Below are 19,778 nucleotides of genomic sequence, written 5' to 3' on the forward strand. Positions count from 1 at the left end.
CAAGTTTCTGTCCTGAATTGTTTTTACTGCTCGCCGTCTTATGTAGACAGGTAGAAAAGACTGTCTTCTGAACAATCAGATTATTTTTTTGGCTGGTATAGTATGAATTTTTTGGTTCATCTAACCATCAGATAAATAACAGAAGAGGGGAATGGGCACAAAGCTTTTTCCTGCTTTGAAATAAAGAAGGGGCGATTTGCAACTTAAATTCCTTCCTCATGTCTGTTTTCTGTTTACCTTTATCATCTGCTCAATACATTCTGGCTAAGGAGCAGTGAAAGTGTCAGGATGTAAAGAGTAATTCAACCTTCTCAATAGAAAGCGTTGTTACTCATTTACTATGATTTTTGATACAGTTTGAGGATGAAATGTTTTGAATAAAATTCAGCCAAGTCTCATTCAATACCATGCTCTTAGGCACTACTACAGTGCACTGTCAGAATACTGTACTTAGATTTATAACATATGAACATAAATTTGTATGTATTTATACACGCATATATGTCATACAAAAGCACACAAAATTATATAAACCAACTTAAAGAACCTTTTTTTTAATATACTTTAGAAGATTTGTGTGAATGTAAACATTCGGGAAAGTTGTGCAGCAGAAGTCACTGCAGGCATTAGCATTTTGACCTCGTAAATAAAAACATGCAGAATTATATATTTCACTTGAAATGTAACAGATGTTTTAAAATTTGTGGAATTTTAATTACTGCTTCTTAGCCTAGCACAACAGATGCTATAAATTTCCTAGCAGATTTGTGCATGAGGCATATTATATATTACACCACAATATTTAATTCCACTACTTAATGAAAGACTACCTATTAAAAATTTTTATAGCCAAACAAGGAACCTCTTGCCACGTAACCATAATGGATGGAAATAATAAGTAAATCACGAGTTTACATGTATGCAAGCAATATTTTCTATATACCATTTTGTATTCATATGGTTAACAACGCTAATAAACTATCAAACCCCATTAAAATCTTTGAATGTTGTGAGAGTAAGACAAAGAACTCTGTAAGCATGTCACAAAATATCCTTGTGCACATCCAACTTTTACAGACTTCCACAGTTCTGCATTCAATATGACTATAACCTCATGTTCATGATGTGTAAACAGTGTTGTGCATAGCTGTTATGATAATAACCATATTCTCAGAACTCTTTGAACAATTTCAGTAACATTTCACTGTGTTCCACTGACACACATTGAGACTTAGTTTTAATGCAGCTATAGTTAAATAGATGAATAGGTTCATATAATTTAAGAATTAACATGGCAGGTTAATTAAAAACACATTGTAAGGTGCCCCTCTGTGGGCATCTTTCATTATTTTTGCTTATATAGATTATGTTTATTTTGTACAGAGCATTAAAATAAATAACACGGTATAGTACTGTATTATTAATATCTCTTTTTTTTGGTATTAATCGGTGCTTAAGTGCCAAATGTTGATGCTACTTTAAATGATCTCTTCCTATTTTTGAGTACTGAAGTGCTACAAATGTGAACTGTCCAGCTAATGTCCTGACCCATTGTAAAATAAGTAAATAAAATACTGGTGTGGACCAAAACATTTTCCAACATAAACCTGAAAAACAACAACAACAACATGCAAAACATACTGGTGCATGGAGTATATCCAGTGCACAAATAAAAGTTAAAAAACAAATGGGCGGAGAGAAAGTATAGTCACAGTGAGATTCCATTTTGGTATCTTCTGAAAAATTCTGAGTGATTAATTCTAGGTGACAATCAGGTAAAAAGATTGTATTGTACCAGTCACAGACACTGGACAGTTCCTGCTTTGTTCAGAAGAGCAAACACTTGTGTAGTTCAAGTCAGTTTTTTGGTGTCATAATTGCATCAATATCATTTTCAGAGACAGGATTACCATCCAGTGGATCACAGTTCACAGAACATCACAGTTATAGTCAGTCAATCTACTCAGTCACCAGAATTAGGTACAATGGTGCACATGTCTGAACTGATTATGGAACAGTCACTGGTTTTCCTGTTGAAATAGCTTTGTTGTGAGTTTTTTTTTCCTGTTTGATTATGAAGTGGCATCACAGTCCTTAGTTTTCAGTTTATGCTGTCTTTATGGCTGCTTCGATCTGTATTGTGATTGTTTAGTTCTTGATTTTTCCACTGAATGCTTGTTCCATTCATGGGCACTGAAGTCACTAGACTCTTAGATTGGGAGCAGCAACAGCAAAGACATGACTGGAAATAAAAAGAAGAAAATAAAGCTTAACACAAATCTATCAACTCTATGCAGATTGCCAGCCATATTTTTCATTCCGAAATCAATTGACAATTCTAGCTGAACGGACTGATTTCTGCTCTCAGGCAAATTTTTTTATCTTGGGATGCAAACAATTATTGTGATTAAACATCACAAACACAGATTAGGCCCAGCCTGTGCCTTTTTACAGTATCAGAAGGGAAATCTGTTTGACTGAAGTATATCGACTGAGAAGTGACAGAACTCCGTACATATTGTAAGAGCAGTGTTGGGGTTTTTTTTCCCTCTTTATCACTGCACTTCAAATTTAGGGATCAGTGTGCTGCTTAGTATGCAAGAGAAAAGAATAAAATTCCCTAGCCTGTGACTTAGGTCTCTTCTCACATACTAAAAGAAGACAAAATTGTTTAGGAAAAAGGATAGTGAATATATTGAGGTGTATCATTTTCAACAGTTAAGAATAGAAAGTGATTCCGGATCATGCTCCTGGGTTCTTCACAGGCTGGTACGTTCAGTTCTCTCTTCTGAAAGTTTTCTTCATCTATCCTTCCCTCCCTTCACAAAAGAACCCTAGTGCCCAATTCCATGCAGATGGAATCTCTACTTTAGGGGAAAGAGTTAGGGCCCTGGAGGAGCAATGGCAGTAACAGCCGTGGATCCATGACTTCTGTGAACTCAATGAGAAGGGAGGTAAAGCCAGACTTAAGATACATGTACTAACTATCTATGGGTGGGTATGTAAAATAGCAAAAGAGGTAGGGTGAGAAACTCAAATACAAAATGGAAGGATTGCCTGAATTAATGACCTTGATAGTAGAAAGGAAAGTGTAAGCTATAATGAAAAGTTGGGAAGGATTAAATAATAACTGAAAATTCTTTAATTAGAATTGTTGGGTTGTAATTTTATTTGGAAGGACAAATAGGAAGAATGAATAACGATACAAGGAGCAGCCTGGTAGTACCCACTGTTTCATCTGAGGACAAGTTCAGGCATATTATCCTCTCCAAAGTTCCCATTTATCATGTGAAAATAATCCCTTAAAATTGTAAATCTGAGCAGGCTACAGACAAACTGGTACTCCCTATTCTAATAATGTATTACATTTTTTCAAAAGCTTGAGTTGCTTATGCGCAGACTTAAAGCTTAGTGGTACAGTCCTGTTGTCTTTTGTTTTTCTTTGCAGATAAAGCTATTTCAGTCTTCCTTTTCCATTTCATTAATTTCTTTATCACTATATGCTCTCGTTTTCTTTCTTCCTGTATTGTGTTTATTAGGTGAATGGGGACTTGTAGAGGCATGGTGTCACAAGGAAATTATTTTAGCCTTAAAATACGTTTTCATGTGTAGGAACTGGAAAAATGCAGGCAAAAGCCATAATGCAGATTTAATTGCCAAAGTCAACTCAGGTGCCTGCTTTGGTATTCAAGCCTGAAAATTTTAGTCACTAAGGGGATTAACTGCTTGGTGTCCTATGCATGTGTTCTTTGTCTTCATCTAGAGTAGAAAATACATTATCAATCAAATTCTATTATTTCATGGATATGTTACATGTAGATAAATAGTACTTACAAAAGCATGTCTATCTCAGTTCACATGTTTAAATGTGAAGACTATGTCAAACTTATTTACTGGTTTAGTATTTCAGATAAAGCAAATAGTTCCACTTTTAGTTTGGTATGTGTGCTATGTGAGCTGCTAGCTGGTAAAGTAGATAATTTATAATCTTTCATTCCTTTACATGCCTCTTCTCCCAACTGCTAAAAATAGATAGTAACTAAGTGGTTTTAATACAGTTCATTAACTGGACATAAAATCTTATCAAGAAGATCTTACCTGGAAACAGTTTTTAAACTTCTTGCTCACAAAATACAGAGCAATTGGGTTTATACAAGAGTTCATGGTTGCTAGGTTGATGCTGATATAATCCAATGGCAGCAAGAAACTAGGCAATAAAAGAGAAAGCAAAACATTTAAACTGTCCATACACTGTAGAAGCATACCTGTTCTTTGTGGTTACAATCTCTTCTGTCACAGAAACTAATTCTCTGCCTAACTCCCTCTATCTAATCCTGTGCCATGCCACATCTATAATAACCTGTCTCACAGAACTTCACAAAAGCCAGAGGAAAGTGATTGCAGTAGTGACAAACGACGTTTACTGAAATTATGCTACCCTATTAAAACTCAAACCCCTGAAAACAGATGCAGCTGAAAAGTTTAAAATAAAGTGTTTGCTCTAACACCACAGTTGCATGCACAATGACATTTCTCACATAAACTCCAAGTGTGTGGCATTGTATTTTTTCAGTATAAACAAGTGATTGACATAGAAAATAAAATACCTGAGCAGTTCACATCTGCCGGGATCTCTTTCGTTGTATACCATTTTCTTCAAAATTCGGCTCAAATGGAGAGGGAACCAGCAAAGAGCAAAAATCACTACTAAACAGAAAACTGTCTTTGCAACTTCTCGACGCTAGAAAAAGAAGTAAAGATAGCTATGACTGAGTGCCTAATTTGAACTGGTAGGTGTCTGTAGCATAGTGATGTTGGCAGTAAAATAAGTAACCTAGATAAAGCATGCAAGGATTCCCAAGGTGCAGCCTCCAGACTACCTGATGTCCCTGAACTGTTTTTTACAGGGCCCATCATGTTCTTGAGTTTGGCCATCCTCAACAGAACCTGCCCACCACTGAGACTGGAGCAGCTGGAGCACACAGGTCACTGCCAGAACACTGTAGATGTTAGCCAAAGAAAATCCACTGCTGGGCTTTCCTGAACCTGATTGCTTTCTCAGCCCTTATTCCTCTACACTGGATTAGTTTTCTAAATTATCTGAGGCAATCCCTCAGATAAAACTCTCTCTTCAGAAACATGCATAATCTGCAAGAAAACTTTTTCATGTATGAGAGAAACTGGGATCACACCTGCTTGATAAACCACTTGTCTCTAATCCTTGATGTGGGGCAATCTGTAAACACAAGGCAGCCAAATCAACTGGCAATAAAAGTTCAACCACATACCTAGTCAGGATGTCAAATTCTCTCTGATGTATTATTTTATATTAGTATGCATCATGTTACATAAAGGGATATTGCACAGTATATTAATTATGCTATGTGATCCTTGCTATGTGACCTTGATGTTCTTAAGTAAATAGTTCCTCTACAAACAAAATTTCAGAAATGTCTGTATTACATCTTAATCTCATAATACTTTGGAAATAATTTAAATTTAATGGATATTTTATATAGCTCTAGAGATTTACAGATGTTTTAGTGGATTTTTCACAATGCATACCATTGGTGTTTGGTAGGCATGGATTTGACAGAGAAGCATATGAAGGGGTAAGAATACCACTTGCTGAAACTGCCACTGTAATGTAACAGTAATGAGCATGGCAAGGTTCTGTCATTAAAAAACTTAAAGTCAAATGTGTGATTACAATAAGTATTGTTAGGCTTTGAATATGCCTTGATTTTGCTTCTTTCTTATAATATCAGTTTTTATCAAAATATGGAAAGGAGCATGACTAGACATTAATGTGGACAAGGCTGTAGGGAAGTAAGGCAGGAAGGAAGAAGAGCAAAAGGTGATAGTTAAGATGATAAGCATTTGTAAATTGTGGCATGAGGGCCTTCTCCAGCAACCAGTCTGTAGCTTGCTGGGCACGGCATGTCAGGGTGGGAAAGCAGGAGGATGTGTTCCCCCACCCAGTACAGACCATTCTAGTTCTGGTGGGTGGAGTAGTTTGTGTGTGGCCCTAGGACAGACTGTTTGCAAGCCCCAGGGCCTGATGAGGGGAAAAAGTGGAGGATCTGCACAAGGCGGGGGTGGGGTTTCCAGTTTTGCCCGGATCTGAACCGGTAGAGGAGGAACCTCTGAGAGAACTCACTCTGATGCAGAGGGGGCTGCTTTGGAGATTCACATCTGTCAATGTGGAATTTGAAAGAAAGAGTGGAATTTGAGGAACTGACGTTAACGCAGGGGAAAAGATTGGTTTTAAAATTTTAGTTAGGAATTAAACATCAGACAGTGCTGTAAAGCCAGCAAAGTGCGATCTGACAGTTCCATGAGTGACTTGACTCTATGATCATTTGTTTGTACTACTCTCCTGTTGCTCTTTTCAAAGCAGCTACAGTAGTGGTACTGCAACAGTGCAATAACCCTGAAAAAAAAATCCACTCTATTCTAAACCAGGTTATTCTACAGTTGCTTTTTATATGAAACTAAAGTTGCATATCAAAGCATGCCAAAAGTAGGGAGGACCCATGGAATCATATCTTTATGAATAAAAATAAACATTTTTTTGGCAAATCTTTGTAGTTGAATTTCAAAGCATTTAGCCAGTAGTGATTTGAAGTTAAAGAGCAGGAGAGCACAACTGTCATATATACTTAAGAAAAGAAAGAAACTGGCTAGTTTCCTTAGTGTGCTGTCTTCAATACCTCCTTATACTATGATTTAGTCTTGTATTCCTGGTTTTAATAAATACCTTAATGTCATAAATAACCTACATCCTCACTTCCTATTTCTGTAATTTATTATATTCAAGTACACTTTGAAACATTTCTAAGCAAACCCTAAGAGAGAAGGACAGTATTTTCAAACATTGGTGTTCCTAATATTTACCTGTTTAAGGTGTTCACTGAGAGCGATCCTCAAGTTGCTGTTTCTTCTGTTTAACATTTCACAAGTCATCAGTGTATAAAAGATGGCAGTACATGCCAGTGGCATGCAGAAATAGAAACCAAACAGCCACCAATCCTTTGCATCTTTGTAGAACTGTAGATAAGGTAAAGAAAAGAGAAGATATTTTCTTATGATTCAATGGCAAGTACCACAGAAAGGTCTTGGAAAACCTGATGGTACACTGGTATGTGTCTATTCGTAAACAGCACAAATATATAATTTCTTATTGTTGACCTGTTTTGGACCACCATCAAAATGGGTATTGTGGCAGTGTAAACATTTATTTTACCTTATAGATAACCTGCCTGTATCTTTGTTGCAATCTGTCTTGGGTTGGTATAATTTTTTGGTTCTGTTTTCTGAACATTTACACTCATTCATGGGAACTGGAATCCAGTTTCATGAAAAAGACATGCCAAAATGTAGACAGTGTCAGTTTGAGATAACAAATCTTACTAAAAGGCTGTCTCAGGAAATGCCATTTACCTCAATGGCTTCTGTCCTGATTCCAAAAAAGGAAAATTCAAAATGTTTTGTAAGTTTAATCACCTTTTGTTATCAGAGAAAAGATTGGTAGTTGGTTTGCTTATGTACTGGGCAGATAGGAGCCACTTCATAAGTGCTTGAGTGATATATGCAAAGCTTAGGACAGGTGGCTTCTAGTGGTACAGTTACTTTTAACCATTTGCCTGCCATTCATACCATTTGCCTTTTGTGACAAGACACTGAGGACTTGATGGAGTGTAATTTTGTTAGCTCTGATTTAAGCCGTGGTTTAAGTTAATAGATTTATGTATTATGGGAAATACTACATTTGACAAAACATTTAAAATTTTTCTGTAGACGATTACATTTTCAGACTTGAGAAAATATTGTATCTTGTTTTTTTTTTAAAGTGTGCACAGAAATATGATTTTAAATACTTCCTGTCTCTATTAGTCACTGAAATGGGTGTGTGTAAAAGGGAACCTTCTTTCTTGTAATCTTTCCCCTAGCCTGTTTATTTCTAGCAGAAGTGCTCTTGTAACATCACAGTTCCCACACCAAATGTCAAAATGCTAATAACTGAGGATTATATGAATCCGGTTTGAAAAAGTCAAACTTTTGACATCTTATTTACATTTAAAACTGCACAGCACTAAACTCTGAAAGATGAAAAAAATGGATGCCATTAATAGACTAGTATTTAATAATGTTCATTTTAAAATCTGCTTTAGTTATACTAGATTTATGAAGAAAAAGGGAATGCTTTTTATTTTTCTCCCTCTGTCCCAACACAGCCAGCTGCTTAGAGAACTTGCTATTTTAGAGTATGCTGCTGGTATCTAGGCCACAACCCCACCTCACAGGACATACTGAATTGTGTTGATTAGCTTGTTTCCTCCTCCTCATTAGCCTCATCCCTCCATGAGGAGGGGCTACACTCTGCTCCACCGTTGTGCTCTTCATGGGGGCAGAACTTCTCCCATGGGGAACAGAGCTTCTGCCAGCAGAAAAACAGAAAACAATAAATACGCCTCATATTTGAAGAGTTTGTACTGAGGGGAAATCTAATTACCACTCCTTCTGGAGAGAAAAGGATTACAAATACATGGAGACAATTATCTTTTCTGTGGCAAATTCCTCCAAGTCAGACTGGAAACATATTGGTTGGGCTGCATAAAAAAATGTGTACTGTGTGAATCCGTGCTATGTTTACAAGGAAAGCTTTCTGTCATATCAGTCTACCGGCTTTCATGAGCATGGCCTGCCAGTCAAGAAAACACACATAGAGTTCTGTGTCACAACCCTGACCAATGCAATTCTGTATGAGGACCTGACTTTGTGAAATTTTAAAACCTACACAGAAATGTCTGTAAATCATTAACTGTGGAATCTGAGTTTCACAAAGCTTACATCAAAGCACAAAATTGGGTTGATTTAAGAGAAGTAGACATTCTTTCGTTGGTCTTGAAAGCCCACATGGAACTGGTTTTCTACAGGAAATGTGCATTTTAAACAAGTTTCCTAGTGCACTCAGCCTCTTGGGAATCATGGTTTAGCATGAATCTTTTAAGTCTTTCAAGGATAGCTTTAAACATGAATAAAGCTCCTGTTAAAACCAGGAGCCAGTTAATAATAAATCCTTCCTAAAGTTTAGTAACTGTTTATTGTGGTTGTGGCAGTAAATATTATAGTTAAGGTTAAATGGTATTTCCATTTAATCTCATGTTTGTACTTGCTTGAAACGCATTGAAACAAAACACTCTACATTTTGATTGACGCGTCCAACATTTACTCTCAGTTTGGATATAAACGCTAGTTTGTTTCCTTGAAAATCAAACTGGCGTGGGGAGATTTGAAGCTTTTGAATTGTACTGACCAAGTAAAAGATAATAATTCCTGCTAATAAAATAAAACAAGCTATTCTACTTACCACATTAAGAACAGAAGAATAATCATTAAAGTTAGCATGCTTATAGAAGACCTGAACTACAGTGGGTTTTTATGTGAAGAGGGAAAACTATTCTTTTTCTTAGGGAGAGAGGAGGTGAAGATTGTCCAGGCACATTTGTGGACAAAAATAGCTGTTACAAAAGGGAAATTTGCTGCAGTGTGCATTTCATAAATCATATTCTTATAACTACAGTATCTGCAGTTACACAGTCTGTAGAGTTTAGAAACAAAGATATAGCAAATACTGGACAATTCCACTCCATCTTGACCTGCATTAATTATTTCTATTAGGGAATTCCTTTTGTCTTCTCTTGCAATTGCCTTTTGCTCTTTCTGCAATCCCTGCAGTCTGTGTAACCCTACCAAAGTTGGGGATGTTCCTCTGAAAAACCGTCATCTCTTAAAAATCATCCACACTTTTTATTTTCTAAATTTCCTAGTTCCATATTGCCCTATCCTTCCCAATTCTAGTCCATGCCATGTTCTGATTAAATAAAAGGAGGACAAATATTTAAAAAAAACCAAATTTGCACTCTGTGATGAAAAATTCTAGTCTGGAGAAAAATATGGAGCTTCCCTTAAGACCTAAGACTTTGCACTATCTGCCTCTCTAAGACAAAACAAAATATTGGGGTTTTTTTTATTACTGGGTGAATGGTGTCTGGCCCTTCTTTGGGGTCATGAAGAAAAAATTAAGATACCATTTTCCCATTTTCTCAGTGTAAGGCCAGGCAAAAAACCACTATACCCCTAAGCAGTAAAGATCTATTAATTCTGTAGTGACGACTCACCTGACTTGTTTTGAACAAGCTAATGTGTGTGCTGGCAACTGTTAAACTGCAGTAGCACAGAGGATGAGGGCTATGAAACATGCCAAAGCAGCCTGGTGTGTCTCAGACACTTCTTTCGCTCTTAAGTTGCTCTATCTAGATGGCAACTCAGTGCCCATGCTATCTAGGTTGGAGATGTGAGTCTGCCAGATTTCTAGTCATGATTTCTTGTAAATGAAGGGATTATTCTGTTTGACTTTGTAAGTGCATATAGCATAGGAAAAGTTATGTTAGAGCATGGCTTCACCCTTTTCTTTGTCTGCCGAAAGAGCTGGCTACTGCATGCAAAATGATGACTAATCATGGTAAAACATGGTTTTTGACAGTTAGAAGCTCCAAGGTGTTATACCTAGAAACACAATACCTTCCAAGGCTCTGGCTACCTGAAACATCTCTTGATTGTACTTTGATCAAGTGCAAATTGCAAATTTCTGTATTAAGAATCCTCAGTACTAAAGAAATGAAAATGTTGTGAAGTCCCATTTAGTATCTGTGCCTGACAGTAGAGACAGGTCACTGTAAATGAAGGATCCTCTTTGCACCAATATACATTAGAATACATTTTGCACTTTAATGGATGAATAAAGCATATTATAATCTGATATCTTAATTATCTAACCTATATACTCTGGCTTCCAAAAAGAGAAGTAAGGATGTTACTTACCAACATAAATTTATTTGTAGGATTGAGCATGCAGGTAACATAACCTTCATCCTTGTATCTGAAAGGTACCACAGCAAAACCAATTGCTTCTGGAATAGCCAGTATGAAGGACAGAAGCCAAATGGAGAAAATTTCAATTGCAGTGATCATAGGGATTCCAATTCCCTGAACACGGCTCCAGGAGGCAACTGCTCTATACCTGAAAGAGACAAGCGTTAGGTTTCGAACCTTCAGTTTCTTCCTTAAATTCAAAGATCTTGGTTTAATTTACATATTAAGTAAAATCCTAAAGCTGGCATCTTAGAACTGTATTGCTTGTTTTTTCTGCCTGTTCCAGGGGTTCTGCCAGCTATCAAGCCAGCTAGGACACAGCAGAGCACATCAAGGGGTGGATCAGCAGAAAGCTGGCTGCAACTGTTCTGCTTAGGCACAGGACTGCGTGGAATTCTGCTATGTGGACTATACTAATGATTTCTAATTAAAGTAGGCAAAGTTTGTGAGGACAGACTACATCTTTTGCTAGATCAACTGACAGAAGAAAAGAAACTTCCAAGCACACAGGCCATTCTAATAGATAGAAACCAATCTCTTTCAGCTACCTCAGCTGTAACAGCAGTGCTATCTGAAGTGGGCAGCTCCATGCAATGAAATACTGTAAAAATACTCTTCATGAAATCACAGAATCATCTATGTTGGAAAATCCCTTGAAGATCCTCCAGTCCAACCATGAACCTCACCCTGACCATTCTCAACTCCACCAGATCCCTCAGCGCTGGGTCAACCCAACTCTTAAACCCCTCCAGGGATGGGGACTCCCCCCCTGCCCTGGACAGCCCATTCCAATGCCCAACAACCCCTTCTGCAAAGAAATACTTCCTCAGAGCCAGTCTGACCCTGCCCTGGTGCAGCTTGAGGTCATTCCCTCTTGTCCTGTCACTTGTTCCTTGGTTAGAGAGACTCATCCCCCCTCTCTCCACCCTCCTTTCAGGGAGCTGTAGAGGGCCATGAGGTCTCCCCTCAGCCTCCTCTTCTCCAGACTAAACCCCCCCCAGTTCCCTCAGCCGCTCCCCGTATGACCTGTGCTCCAGACCCTGCACCAGCTCCATTGCCCTTCTCTGGACACGCTCGAGTCATTCAATGTCCTTTTTGTAGTGAGGGGCCCAGAACTGAACACAGGAATCGAGGTGCAGCCTCACCAGTGCCAAATACAGGGGTAAGATCCCTTCCCTGTCCCTGCTGGCCACGCTATTGCTGACACAAGCCAGGATGCCATTGGCCTTCTTGGCCACCTGGGCACACTGCTGGCTCCTGTTCAGCCGGCTGTCAGTCACCCCCCCAGGTCCCTCTCTGACTGGCAGCTCTCCAGCCACTCCTCCCCAAGCCTGTAGCGCTGCTGGGGGTTGTTGTGGCCCAAGGGCAGCCCCTGGCTGATGCATGAAGCTCATGCAGTTGGCCTCAGCCCATGGCTCCAGCCTGTCCAGGTCTCTCTGCAGAGCCTCCCTACCCTCGAGCAGATCAACACTCCCACCCAACTGGGTGTCATCTGCAAACTGACTGAGGGTGCACTCGATCCCCTCGTCTAGGTCATCAATAAAGATGTTAAACAGGAGTGGCCCCAAAACCGAGCCCTGCAGGACATCACTTGTGACCAGAAATGAAGATACATTTGTTCTATTTACAGTATTCAATGTTAAACATACTGGGTTTATGCAGCATGTTCTGTATTTGCCTTAGACTATGACTGGGTGCTAGTTAGGACTGTCTGACAGCTATCTCAGCCTCTGCATCACCTTTCTGATGAGAAACTGAAGTGCGTGTCTAAGAAGTCTGTACATGCCAAACCCACATATTTTCCCACTACTTTATCCCTTAGATAGCGTTTCTCTGTAAAAAGTGGAATTATTGAAACCTGCTTTCCTATGTGTATGCATCTCATAACTGTAATCTTGGGGAAAGGTGCAAAATCTTAAAGAAGTTTCAAATACAGCCCATGCATTTCCCCCTTTTCCTTTCCCTCTCTTTACCTTCTCTGTCCCTCCAATGCTGGAGGATTCTTATTACCAGGCTGCAGCCTTTTCCCCAGTCAGGGAACTGAGAGGGTCCTTCTCCTCTACTTGTCTGCCAGTTTTCAAGGAACTTGCAGAAATTTATTAGCTTTGAGACCTCAACCTCTCTGTCAACTGGTCAAAAAAGCTCGAAAATTATTTGGAGAAGACTGATAGACATACAATACAGAGTATAAACCAGACTATAAATAAAATTTTCAGTAGCAGACTCAACTGTTGTCTAGCAATAACTGCAGTAAACTGGTTACTTAGCATTCCCAACAATTTAACAAAGACAGCGCTATCTAAAAATTGTGCAAAAAACAAATATATTATTTCTGATCTTCTAATAATCTGAAATGCACGTTGGAGAGTTTTTTGTCTTTGGTGATGTAACAGCTTCTAAACTGCTTATTTTACTTGCCCAAAATAATACCTATTGTATTCCTTCCCATTTGGAATTACAGTGCTACATGAATATATCATAGCATCCACTGATGAAATAGTTTTCTTTAGCTGAGGAGAAAACAAGTCCAAAAAATGTCAGACTAGGAAGTCACCAAAGCAGATAACAAATTGTCAGGAGCTGTGTCACTATACTGTCCTGACTATGGCAAGTATTCATCTCTTCCTCAGACATGCCCTCATTTTCTGTTCCCCTGAGTCCAGGCAGATACATTTGGTTACATGTGCAGCTGCCACCTCTATTCTTAATACCTTTCCACGGCACAAGCGGAGGTGAAGTTTTTCAGAGAAAAGCAAATGGGGTGGTGATTTTAGCTGATGACAGTAGCTAACTGGAGTACCAAAGGGCATACCAGCAGGCACAAGGAAGGTGAAAGATTTGGGGAAAGGAGATGCCCTGAACAGACCAGGAGGATACAGTTTCTGAGTATGTGGGCTCTTGAGTTGCAGGGCTGAGTAGGCTTTGGCAAGGGAAGGAAAGAACAGGGGAATTCAGATCAGAAAGCTTTAGGTTGGAGGATTAGGTTGTGGAAGGATTAGGGTGGGATGGTAGAGAGGTAACTGGAAGGAATAGAGAATTTTGGCGTGTTCTTGAAGGCTCAAGGATAACACGGGTTTAAGGAAAAGGATTGTTGAGATCTCTGAGTGAGGATGCTTTCAGCATACTAGGAAGTACTGGATTCTGAATTTCTGAGATGGAAGGAATTAAGAGCTTCCAATATGAAAAAAAAAAAAATAGTGAAGGTATATAGGACCTAGGCTACAAAGGTCAGTAAAACTTAGTTATTAAAAGGCTCCCTCACTGTTCCTCTAACCAAGACACATTTGGGAATCAGACACACAGCATTTCTTCTGATTTCCTGTATCACACCCCCTTTTTTTGTTTGGAGGTCTGCTTATTAACAGGACAGAACACTTGTGAATTAAATCCCCTGTAACCTCAATGTTAGAGGAAGGAAGATCCATGAATTCATTCAAGATCAGGCCATAAGCCCCTCACAAAAACTTCAGAAAGCATTACTACAGAACATCACTGGAAGGTGTCAGAGCCTTGTATGCCATCATTCTTGCCGTAAGCAGACTAGAAACTTTTGCTTTGATATCTATAGCAATATCACACACCGCTTAGTCCCAGATGTACTACGGACAGGTTCTCAGTACATCATTTTAACAGAAATGCATGTATAAAGATTTTGAACATACTAACGCAAACTACATTTTGGACTTGCAGATTAAAAATAAAAACATCTTCTAAAGGCATCCTTATCTTTGAAGAATATCAGAAAGAGGGAGGCAATGGTTCACTCATGGTGAGGAGGTCTGTGAGACTGGAATTCTGAGAGTGTCGAAATAAACTATACTGAAATAATTGAGGGAGTAACATTCAGCATCGTATCTTCTCACACATATTGATTCATATTAAAATTCAAATTTAATTTTGAAAATTTGTGGTTCTCTTATATTTCATTTTACCAAACATAAAATTTTGGCTTTAATGACTAAACGGAATATTTAGTGGAATATTCATAGAAACATAACCGTTCACACAAATACTCAAATATTTGTGAACTGTGAAAATTTAACCATGGATTTGAAGTTTACTTTCTACTGACTGGTAATTTTACAATTGGTCCCATCAGCTGCACAAGGTACATGATACTATCTCATCCTTAACTGAATAATGTTCTTAGCAAACAGGTAACTGTAGACTGTACACATTTTTCAAGTAAGAAATGTAAAGTTTATGTTGTGTCACCCGGGTAACTATGTAAGTGGCAATAAATGGATTGTAAATTGTGAATTCAATTCTTTCCTTGCTTGTATTTTTGTACCTGTTCTGGTTGAGTTAACATCAGTTTTGCACATGAGAAGATCAGTATGCACAGCAGTAAGGATTTAGGTCCTGTATGTATTTTATTAGCAATTTTTTTTCAGTTCACAGTTCAAATAACTATCAGATAAGGAATTACTGGTTGAAGAATTTTATCAATGGTTTCAGCTAAAGCATGAGAAGCTCAGTAATTAGATATGAATTTTCCGAATGTATATTAACCTGCAATTACTTGGTCTCTACTCACTGCTGTATGAGTGATTTTAAAAATAGTGGTAGAATAATTTTTCAAGTGGGTGTTCTGTGAGTTATGTAATATACAGGATCCTTGTCTAGCCACAAACCTCCCATAATTATGAGTGGGAAAATACTGCAGGGTTTGTTTCCCTCGTAGTTAGAAAATGTAGGATGTCTGCCAGGGAACTGACATAAAATACACGCATGAAGCATTACATTTCATTCCCCAACCTAAAATCTGTGTGCATGTGTTTTGTCTTACTTTTCTGTCTTCTGTTTGTTTCCTTCTTGTTTCCAACCTTGCTGGATATTCAGTTCTTTTCCAGGTCATTTTCTTTTCTCTATTTAATGTTGTGACTCCTCTTCCCTCTCTTCTTTTCATTCTCTACTACTCATGCATGTGCTGTCAACTTTAGTATATTGGGCTCTTCAGCTGCTCTCTCTCCTGTTTTCTTCTCCTCCTTCTTCTCCTATTCTTAGCTATTTATTCCAACTTACTTCTCATGGATCTGCAGTCTCCTGCTACTTATATTTAGAGATGCACAGTATTTAAGGACCAGGGATCATTACATCATGAAGTATTCATACATACAATTAAATATTTTGCACTCCTATCTAGTTATAACAACTTGCTTAAAGCATTTCTTTCAGAAGGACATCCTGACTTGATCTGAGAACATTAAGAGGAGGACACCTTCACCTTTCCCTGATGGTTTCTTCTTGTAGTTATTGATCCTCATTGCTAAAAATGTGTACCTTATTTTCATTTGGAATTTGTCTGGCTGTGTCCTGGTTCAGCTGGGATAGGGTCAAGTTTTCCCCAGCAAAGAGAGAGGGAGAAGGGATCTCCAGCTGGGTTATTCATACCATGCTGACGTCAGGTCCAGGGGTGGAACCTTTTTACTTTTGCTTTGGGTTTTGGGGGTTGCCATACATGCGTCAGCCTTGTTCCCTGACCATTTTGCGGTATTTCTTTGTATATCTTTTGTCTTGTTCACTGTTATTGCTGTTTATTGTTGTTATCATTGCCACTGTTGTTGTTCAGATTGTTTTATCACACTGTTGTATTAAATTTCTTCTTATTTTAGCCGGGGTCTGTGTTTAACTTCCAGCCCAACCAGCTGCAGGTGGGGGAAGGGCAACAACAACGTGCTCTCCGGTCCCGGCAAAGCTTAAACCTTCACATTTATAATTTGGCACACCAATGTGGGGCTCGAGAGCTGAAATAAGAATAAAAAGGGGCAGACCCTGACCAGAGTGTGATAGAGCAATCTGTTGGGTGTAATCTTTCTGTTTGTATTTGTGTTTGTTTGATAAGAAAATGTTTGCAATGCTGGCCCACTTGCTTCCGTGGTGGGGCTGGATTAATCCTTATATCCAGTATATGATCCCAGTGGTGGCGTTTGTTATCAGTGGAAAATGTATAAAAGGTCTTATGTTGTTATACGGGCTATTGAATGCTTATAATGCCTTTGTATCGCTGGGGGGGGGGGCGGTACTTGTTTGCCGTTTGGGCTTTTGTTAGGGGTATCACCCCCTCTGTGGGTGAGCCAGGGGAACAGATCCTCTCAGCTTTGGGGAGGTTCATCTCTCCTTGGAGCCTGCAGGCCAGTGTGATTGTGGCACAGTGCCTTCTGAATGCCTGCCTGATTTCGGTTTTGGCCATATGGTATTTGTCTAACAATAGCAGTGCCTGGAAACCTGCCCCGAGGTCAGATAATAGTGAGTGGCAAGGGGTGTGGGAAAAGATGGGCAAAGGCCTGAGTCAGTGGGCACCCCCAATGCTTTGGAACTTCACTCCTGAGCAAATGCAAAGCCCTGAGACGCTGATGGAGTGCTCAGAAAGGGTGTGCTACCAAACTGGCAAAACCCAGGAGACACAAATCGCTGCAATGTGTTGGGGACTTGCCCATGCCTACCGTGTCCTCTTTAATACCACCCGCTGCCCTCAAGGAGAAGATAAGGCCACACAAACAATATCTGAACCGGGGGCACAGGCAGAGCCAGTCTCAGTCACCTCCACCAGCACAGCGACTGAGCCAGAGAACCAGCCAGTGCCAGCGTCAGTCACCCCAATACAGAAAACAAAATATACCAGAAAGTCAGTTCGAAGAGTGAGGGATGAGGATGAGCCAGGCCCATCACAGGAACAGGAGGAAGGACCAGAGATGATCGTCTGATCTCTATCCCCGACTGAGCTGCGAGATATGCGGAGAGATTTCGGCCGCCTGGGAGGCGAGCAGATTTGCACCTGGCTGCTCTGATGCTGGGACAATGGAGACAGTGCTTTTGAGATGGAGGGGAGAGAGGCCAGGCAGCTGGGATCTTTGGCCAAGAATGTTGGCATTGATAGGGAAATAGGGAAGCAGACTCAAACCCTCAGCCTTTGGAAGCAACTCCTGTTCAGTGTAAGGGAGAGGCACCCCTACAAGGATGATATCCTATGTCAGCTAGGCAAATGGACCAGCATTGAGAAAGGCATCCAGAACCTCAGGGAACTGGCTGTGTTTGAGATGATCTATGGTGATCTGAATAATGAGCAGTCACCCATGGACCCAGATCAGGCCCCTTGCACACACCTGATGTGGCGAAAGTTCCTGAAGAGCGCACCAGAAGCACACTCGAAAGCATTGGCAATAGTGTCCTGGTGGACAGACACCCACACTCTAACAGTGGATGGAGTGGTTGGCAAGCTCCGGCAATAGGAGGGAAATCTCCCTTCATCTCAACATTCCCTGGTCTCAGCTGTGGAGGAACTGTCTCAGAGAATCCAAAAAGTGGAAGAGGACATGTCCTGCGTTCCACCTGCACGGGCCAATGTCTCAGCCATTAGAAGTAAACGTTTCCCCACCCAAGAGAAAGGCAGCAGAAGGCACACACCACGAGGCACCCTGTGGTTTTTCCTCCGTGACCATGGAGAAAACATGAGGAGGTGGGATGGACAGCCCACTGCCGCCCTAGCTGCACGAGTAGAGCAGTTGAAAGGGAAGACCATCACAAAAGGGGAGTCCTCCAAGAAGAGCGCAGCTCCAGTGTCCAGTCAGAGATCCCCCAGGCAGAATAGAATGGTGAACGTTATGTCTGACCCTCTTGAGGGGACCAGTAAATTGTTCTTGCAAGCAGTGAGTGATGATGAGCAGGATTAGAGGGGCCCTGCCTCCAGCCAGGTGGAGGAAAGGGATAATCGGATTTACTGGACAGTGTGGATCCGATGGCCTGTCACGTCAGACCCGCAAGAGTATAAGGCTTTGGTGGACACTGGCGCACAGTGCACCCTGATGCCATCGAGCTACAGTGGGGTTGAATCCATCTGCATCTCTGGAGTGACAGTGGGATCCCAACAGCTGACCCTACTGGAAGCTGAAGTGAGCCTGACTGGGAAGGACTGGCATAAGCACCCCATTGTGACTGGCCCAGATGCCCTGTGCATCCTGGCCATAGACTATCTCAGGAGAGGGTACTTCAGAGACCCAAAAGGGTACCGGTGGGCTTTTGGTGTAGCTGCCCTGGAGGAGGTTGAACAGTTGTCCACCTTACCCGGCCTCTCAGAGGATCCCTCAGCGGTGGGGCGGCTTAAGGTTGAGGAGCAGCGAGTGCCAATTGCTACCAGAACGGTGCACCGGCGGCAGTACCGCACCAACCGAGATTCCCTGGTCCCCATCCATCAGCTGATCCGCCAACTAGAAAGCCAGAAGGTAATCAGCAAAACTCACTCACCCTTCAACAGCCCTATATGGCCAGTGAGAAAGCCTAATGGCGAATGGAGGCTAACTGTGGACTACCGTGGCCTGAATGAAGTTACGCCAGCAATAAGTGCTGCAGTGCCGGACATACTAGAGCTCCAGTATGAACTGGAGTTGAAGGCAGCCAAGTGGTACGCCACGACTGACATTGCTAACGCGTTCTTCTCCATTCCGATAGCGCCAGAGTGCAGGCCACAGTTTGCGTTCACTTGGAGAGGCATCTAGTAAACCTGGAATCGATTGCCCCAGGGGTGGAACCACAGCTCCACCATTTCCCATGGACTGGTCCATACTGCACTGGAGAAAGGTGGGGCTCCAGAACACCTGCAGTACACTGATGACATCATTGTATGGGGGAACACAGCCGAGGAAGTCTTTGAGAAAGGGAAGAAAATAATTTAAATCCTCCTGAAGGCCGGCTTTGCCATTAAGCAAAGGAAAGTTAAGGGGTCTGCAAGGGAAATTCAATTCCTAGGAATAAAATGGCAAGATGGGCGTCGCCACATCCCAATGGAGGTGATAAACAAGATAACAGCCATGGCCCCACCAACCTCTAAAAAGGAGACTCAG

At 40.6% G+C, this 19,778-nt stretch overlaps 1 protein-coding gene across 2 annotated transcripts in view; it reads right to left on the reverse strand.

Moving 5' to 3' along the window:
- Positions 1-319: 319 nt before the first annotated feature.
- EDNRA (endothelin receptor type A) overlaps positions 320-19,778 on the reverse strand; it is a 40,414-nt gene continuing 20,955 nt past the window's right edge. For both annotated transcript variants that reach the window (XM_074904978.1, XM_074904979.1), the window contains exons 4-8: positions 10,888-11,086; positions 6,898-7,050; positions 4,608-4,741; positions 4,099-4,207; positions 320-2,242 (exon numbers count right to left, since the gene is read on the reverse strand). In XM_074904978.1, the coding sequence (XP_074761079.1) occupies positions 2,102-2,242; positions 4,099-4,207; positions 4,608-4,741; positions 6,898-7,050; positions 10,888-11,086 (736 nt within the window). In that variant the 3' untranslated portion in view covers positions 320-2,101. The remainder of the gene's footprint in view (positions 2,243-4,098; positions 4,208-4,607; positions 4,742-6,897; positions 7,051-10,887; positions 11,087-19,778) is intronic.

Source organism: Athene noctua, chromosome 4 (assembly GCF_965140245.1).
Source record: "Athene noctua chromosome 4, bAthNoc1.hap1.1, whole genome shotgun sequence".
Taxonomy (NCBI): Eukaryota; Metazoa; Chordata; class Aves; order Strigiformes; family Strigidae; genus Athene; species Athene noctua.